The sequence below is a fragment of the Chinchilla lanigera genome, unplaced genomic scaffold (assembly GCF_000276665.1).
Source record: "Chinchilla lanigera isolate Chin_1 unplaced genomic scaffold, ChiLan1.0 scaffold00015, whole genome shotgun sequence".
NCBI classification, from domain to species: domain Eukaryota; kingdom Metazoa; phylum Chordata; class Mammalia; order Rodentia; family Chinchillidae; genus Chinchilla; species Chinchilla lanigera.
The window spans coordinates 31,046,243-31,052,799 of NW_004955416.1; the positions used below are offsets into that span (position 1 = coordinate 31,046,243).

The following is a 6,557-nucleotide window of genomic DNA, read 5'->3' on the forward strand; positions in this document are numbered from 1 at the left end:
CTAATTATTAACTATTAGTTAAGGCTATTAACTAATTATTAATTATTAACTATTAACTAATTATTAATACTAGTTAATGCTATTAATAGTATTAATAAATTAATACTTAATACTGTTGATTCTTAAGGCAAGGCTAGTTGTGTCCTGTTCTTGTATCTTATAAAGGCAATAAAATTAAAATCCTTCAGGTTCATGCACTGTTCATATAAAGAAATTGTTGAAAACAGAAATCATAAAGGCCCTGATTTTTTCCAAATGGAATTCTTGAAAGCTCATTTGTAATACCTCCTTCAATATATTAATGTGATTATTTACACCAAGGATTGTTCTTTTTGTTTGGGGGTTTATAACTTTATGGGATACTGACCTGCTCTCTCTTTGCCACAAAGAGAAAGACTGAAAAACAAGTGCCTACATATTGTTGCATTACTTAAAATATACTTTATCAGTATTATATATTTATACTTTAATAAGTATGTAGTTGATTTACATCCATTAATGAGAACAGTTCTATGTTTGTTCTTAAAGATAGAATTAATTGTGAACATTTTTGATCCTGGAGTCCTGTTTTTAAGAAGATTTTTATTAGCATTAATTTCCTCTAGTACCTATTTGTCTGTGTATATCTCCTGCTTCTTTTTTTCACTTTTGATAGTTTTAGGTTTTCCTTTGAACTACATTTCTGCATTTAATGTCCTAAATTGTTTATGGTATAGTCCTGTGGTCTTTTAGTCCTATATGAACAGCAGTAATTACCATTTTTAATACTAGATATTAGTTAGTCGAGTGCTCAGTGAATCTCACAAAAGGTTTATCACTTTCTCTAAACCTAGTAAGAAACCAACCTGTGACTATTACCTTGTCATATGTTTGTTTTTTCTACTGATTTTAGTTCTCATTTTCATTTCTATCATAAATTTTCTTGTGGTTAAATTTAAAATATTTTTTATAATTGTCTAAGTTACATGATTATATCAGATATAATCAGCCTTTTTCCTTTTGTAAGGTATTGTGTATTGAGTGATTATATCAGAAATGATCAGCATTTTTTCTTTTGTAATGTATTAGGTACATACATTATATGTTCCAAACTAGAATTTCCCTAAAGAAGCATTGTGATGAGCATGGTGACACATGCACCTAACATGTGTTATCATGTTATTATTGTCATGCAATTGAACATATTTTCTAATTTGATTTCTGGTTTCCCCCATCACTTGAAGGCTATTTAGCTTAACAACCAAAGCTCATGCACCTTAGGCACTCACATTAGCTTTTTCCTAAGTTCTTCAAGCAGCAAGTTCATGTATTTTCATCCAGTTTTTATCATCATCCTGGATGGAAATATTATCCCAATTGAAGCTATTTCATGTGACAAATAAATGAAATTTAGGTATGTTTTATAGGTATGAAATTTAGGTGTATTTTATAGGTATGAAAAACACCAATACAAATGTGACAAATTTCTGTTACTCACACTAAAGTGCAAGATGCAGCTGAATCTTGATGCTTATAGAAAAGCTTCCAGATGATTTACTTACATTTTCAGTGTATGATTGTAATATAGATAAATCAGGCTATTTTCTATCATCAGTGCTGCTTCGGTCTTAAAATTGAGTGGCTATAGTATTAATTGTAATTTTTTTATGGGCTTCTTGAAAGTAAGAAGTATCTTTAAATAATTTCTTTGCTGTTATCCAGCTGCTCACTCAGACTGACCATGCCTGCCATTCCTCAAAGCAGCCCACAGCCCACCCTCTCCCAGGCTGAGCTAAGAGTCCCTTTCAGCGGTGTTCCCATGGCTACCACAGTAATGAGGAGACACACAATACTGCACAAAGGCACCCATGTCTGACTCCTAAACTACAGTTCAAGAAAACTGGATGGTTAAATATCATACTAAAATCAGGTTTTCTATCAGTGTGAGGCAAACAGTACTCATTCACTACCTCTCATGTCCCAGGAATTACCAGGAACCCTACAGACATAGAACATCTGTGTTCCAATAGCAGAAGGAGAGGACTCGCAGAGATAAAGTCTAGTCAGAGGATTATTTGGGTGGTTCTAAAATAGAAAAGACGAACAGCTATTTCAAATAGTGGCCCTTCTGATGGGGACAGTTTCAATAATTTTATAAAATTATCTCATCTAAAACTGACAGTAAACCTGTGAACCAGTCACTATTATTGCTGTTACTATTATGCCTGTTGTTTGCCAGATGTGGTAATAAAAAAGGATAATTAATCCATACAAAGTGAATATCTCAGTGAGGATATGAAAACATGATCCTGATTCTAGACATTTTAATTTAATCCCTACCTCTGAGCTTGCTCCCACAATGCCTAGAATATTAGTTCTACAGCATCTGTGTGTGCTGTGACGAGAACTGCTTTGACACTATTGTGTGCTCTTTAGATGTGGGTGTATTAATCACGTGGGGGTGAGGTCCACAGTCCTGAGCTCTGGAATAAGAGGCTGAAGGGTCACTTGAATTTTTTCTCTCCATCCCTGCAGACGACCACTTCTGAACACATGTCCCATTACATGGTATTGTTAAGCTGTCACACTGTGTCTCAGCTCCGTAGTGCTGTCATGCCCCCTCCCCCACTTTTCACTACATGCTCCAGTGACCTAAATGCTTAGCACAGCCTCTTCAGGAAGATCTCTGTTTCCTCTTGCTCCTCTTGGACCCCCAAATCCTGATCCCCCCAACCAGGGAACCCCTCTATATCAAATGATCAGAGACAGTGTTAAACAATATTAACAGTTAAAAAAGAAATAGCTCAGGAATAAAAGGCAACCAGAAAATCATTTGAAGGTAGCAATTTGCTTATGTCTCTCAAGAGGCCCTTCTCAATATTTCTGTTGTTTGGTTTCTTATGGTGTTCAAAAGCTTAAGATACAAATTTACATTAAAATATTGTATATGAAACATTCCCACTGTTAAACTGGAAGATAGAGTCACTGTGAGATGAAGAACTATGAACATGATTCAGAGCCCCACATATGGTGATTTAAAAGCAAACATTGCCAAGCACTCACCCTATAGCTTTGATCAGATTAAGAAATTCTATCTTTCAGTTCCTTTGTTTTGAAGAGACAGAATGGAAAAATAATATATTAAATTTCACTGACCAATGCAGTAGTTACTAGTGTTATGTGAGTATTTCAATTAAATTTATAATTAAAAAATAAAATTTAGATCCTCCAACACTCTAGATACATTTTAAACTGCTGAAGAGACACAGGAGTCTACAGGCTACTCTGCGGGACAACACATATAAAATATGCTCTACAGAAATTTCTACTGGACAGAGCTGGTGTACAAAAGGTGGGTCAAACAATTTAGACACAATGCAAAGGATATATCACCATTATAGAATAATAGATTATATGTATTCTGGACTCTGTGTTTGTGAATCTGTAGAGGGCTCGGTATACAATCTTCAGAGCCATGCTGCAAGATTTTAACCATGAAAATTCAAGAGGGCTGTCCAAAGAATCCTTATTAACCAACAGATTCAGAAGAGAAAAGAAGACTTTTATTCCAGAGAAATGAAGCATGACAGGCTTTGGAAAAGCTTGCATTCCAATTAAAAAACCTAATAGCTACCTAAGGGAGAAAAGGACAAAATCACCAAAATTTCCTAAATTCATGCTGGAAAAACAGCAAATGATTAAGAAGTTAAGAAAGTCTTTTCTTTTAAAACCTTTGAGCTTTCTGCCTGCCTTAGTGTTGAAGTTCCTTTAATTTATTTATGTTTTCTTAAATTAGAAAAGCCTTTTCACTTTTTTGTACAATCTTACTTCACAGGATAATCACTTTAATGTGATAAATGCTATTAATATAAAATGTTTAATTGTCATTTTTTATAAAATATGTAAAAAAAAACCAAGAGAATGAAATAAAGCTGTTTTTCAATGCTGCATTTCTGTCAATTTCCCTTGCTAAATAAACTTATTAAATCCAATGTCTTATCTGTAAATTAGTCCCAATTTTTGCTTCCTTTCATCAATAATTTCTCTATATTTCTAAAATGTTTGATTTATTTGTTTACTGTATTGTGTTACTTAGAGCATTCAATAATAAATATGGCTTTTTTCTTTCTTATTTATTCAGGGGAAAAGCTCCAAAAGCTTTCATTTGGAGAATTATTTCAATCACATATGTAATTTATTTCAGTTTCTTATTTACTGAATAAGAAATATATCTTTATATCTGCTGCAGACATTTTTTTGTATTAATAGATATGTTTCCAGGTATATAGCCATCTTTCTTACAGCCCCTCATAATATTTACTGTCTGTTATCAATTCTTGGTATCAGTTTTAAATATTTTGATTTTAGTTATTGCAATTTCTTTATTTTTTTCTGGATAATTTGCACTAGAGATTTATAAATTTCAATAATCCTTTTAAAGAATTTTCCTTGATCTATCTCCCTTCTTTCATGTTTATTTTTCTTTAATTCATTGCTTTTCTTATATTTATTATTTGTCAATTTGCTTTTTTACTTAGGATTTTTTAACTTGCTTCATTAATTAGGATCTGATGGTTGTATAATAAATATTTAGACTTTATTCCACTCTAAATAAAAATTTAGTTTCCACAATTTCTTCTAAAAAACAACCTATTTTAGCAAGCAAAATTCTATTCTTTGGAATTAAATAGCAAGTTAAATATTTTAAATTTTAGAAGTTCAAACAACCACATTAAGAAAAAGAAGAAAATATGACCACTTCTCAAAAATACAGAAAACTACATGATAAAATTCAGTTTGCTCTCATAGTAGATACTCTTAGCAAAGTAAATATACAAGCAAAAAATATCAATCTAATAAATAATATTTGCAAAGAAAAAAATACTTACGTTTGGAGATGAAAATTTAGCACTTGCAGAGAACATGTCATGAAAGCTTGTTCTGTCACAATACAGCACAGATCCTGCTGAATGAAAAGAAAGAAAACAAAGAGCCTCCGTGAATTAAAACAGCAGTGAAAATAGAAAGCTTGGGTCACATGGGAGGCAGGGGTGTATTAATGCAGCAAGCCTGGAGGGAGTCCGGGTGTCTACAGAATGGGAGGTGTCTTTAGAAATTACAACAAAAGAAGACATCTGAAAGGCACTAATTCACAGCAGAAAGGCTCCCTGTTAATGCTTCGCTGGTGAAAAGCATACTCAGCTTAAGCCATAGAATTTTGAGAACATTAAGACCAAGAAAATTGTTGTCTTGTCAACAAAACAAAAAGTATAAGACTTCCAGCACTGAGGGCAATGAATTAAAACAAAATAAACATGAATAGGCATAACATGGAATGACTGAGGGGAAGCATTTATAATATTTATGAATGAAATTTTCAGAAGCTACAAGATGAACTGCTAAACCACAGGAAAAACAAGGATTCTGATTTTTACAAATACATGAAAAATAAATGAAATGTGAATGACAGAAACAAAATGAGATCCAATTAACACCTCATCCTGTAGAGCAGAAGAGGGGGAGAGAGGGATTAAGGGTTGCTGAAGCTCAGCAAGGCAGCGGCAGATGCCGGAGAGGTGTGGCACCAGCTGCAATTGCTCTCCTGAACAAAAGATATGACACATTGCGCATGGGAACTGCAACCCGGTAGTACATAAGTGGTGTTCACACAGGAAGTGTCCTCCATGCCTGGTCCTCCATTATGGAAGTAGGAACAAAGAGTCAGAGGGAGCTGCAATCCGGGGGAAGGAAAAAAATGTTACACTTTTTCTATTTTTTTCCAGAAATCTCGGGACAGAGCTAAAACTTCGGGGATCAAGCCCCAAAAAAGAATAGACATCAAGAGCAAGCCTAAGTGCCTTGGAAGGTGCTAGAAAGGTCATGGAAGATCCTACAGCTCCCTCCGACGCCCACGGGGATGACGGTGCCAAGGCAGGTGCAGAGGGGGAGGGGCAGAGTGTGTCTCCCCCTCACTCGGGACTTTCGGCCTCCGGCCAATCTGAGGCAGCAATCTCGACCTGTTTGAACATGGCAGCCGGCCCTGCACCCTTCCCTGTGGCTGTGAGTCCTGTCCAACCTCTCTCAAGTCGCTCCCGGCCTGCCCAGCCCTCAGGGGGTGGGGCCCGGCCCAATCCTCTGCAGGAGCGGAGCAGTGGCAGCTGGATCAACCAAATCCTCTGCAGGTATTATCTGCATGAGCAGTGCAAGGAGGGGGAGAACTGCTGCTACTCCCATGACCTTGCTAAGCGGCAGATAGCCAGGGAGCGCCAGGGTTTGCCACCTCATACCTCTGCAGAGAAAGAACCCAGTGTGGTTGAGCAGAGTGAGCCCCCAACTCAGGAAGAGCCAAAATCCCCTCCTGCTGCCTCCTCAAGCTCCTTGCCTCTGATTGGCTCAGCTGCTGAAAGGGGTTTCTTTGAAGCTGAGACAGATAATGCAGGACTTGAAGCTGCTGGAGGAGGAGCAGATGCAGAAGGTGGAGTGGGTGCTATTGAGTTTGTTCCTCAGCGGCGCTACCAAGATTGCATGGCCCTTGCACAGGCTCCCCCAGTTCTTCCACCCCCAGTTCTTCCACCCCC

General features: G+C 36.4%; 1 protein-coding gene and 1 long non-coding RNA gene across 2 annotated transcripts in view; one reads left to right on the plus strand and one right to left on the minus strand.

The window, feature by feature from the left end:
• The window catches only part of LOC102020911, a 68,786-nt gene extending 63,784 nt beyond the window's left edge, over positions 1–5,002 (minus strand). Inside the window, exon 1 of the long non-coding RNA XR_260441.2 lies at positions 4,869–5,002. This is a non-coding gene — a long non-coding RNA (uncharacterized LOC102020911). The remainder of the gene's footprint in view (positions 1–4,868) is intronic.
• A 772-nt stretch (positions 5,003–5,774) lies between these two features.
• Positions 5,775–6,552, plus strand: LOC102021124 (probable E3 ubiquitin-protein ligase makorin-3; the record flags this gene model as incomplete). Its single annotated transcript, XM_013512430.1, has 1 exon — positions 5,775–6,552. A coding segment is annotated over exon 1 (693 nt), but the record flags the coding sequence as incomplete, so codon positions are not given.
• Positions 6,553–6,557: the final 5 nt, after the last annotated feature.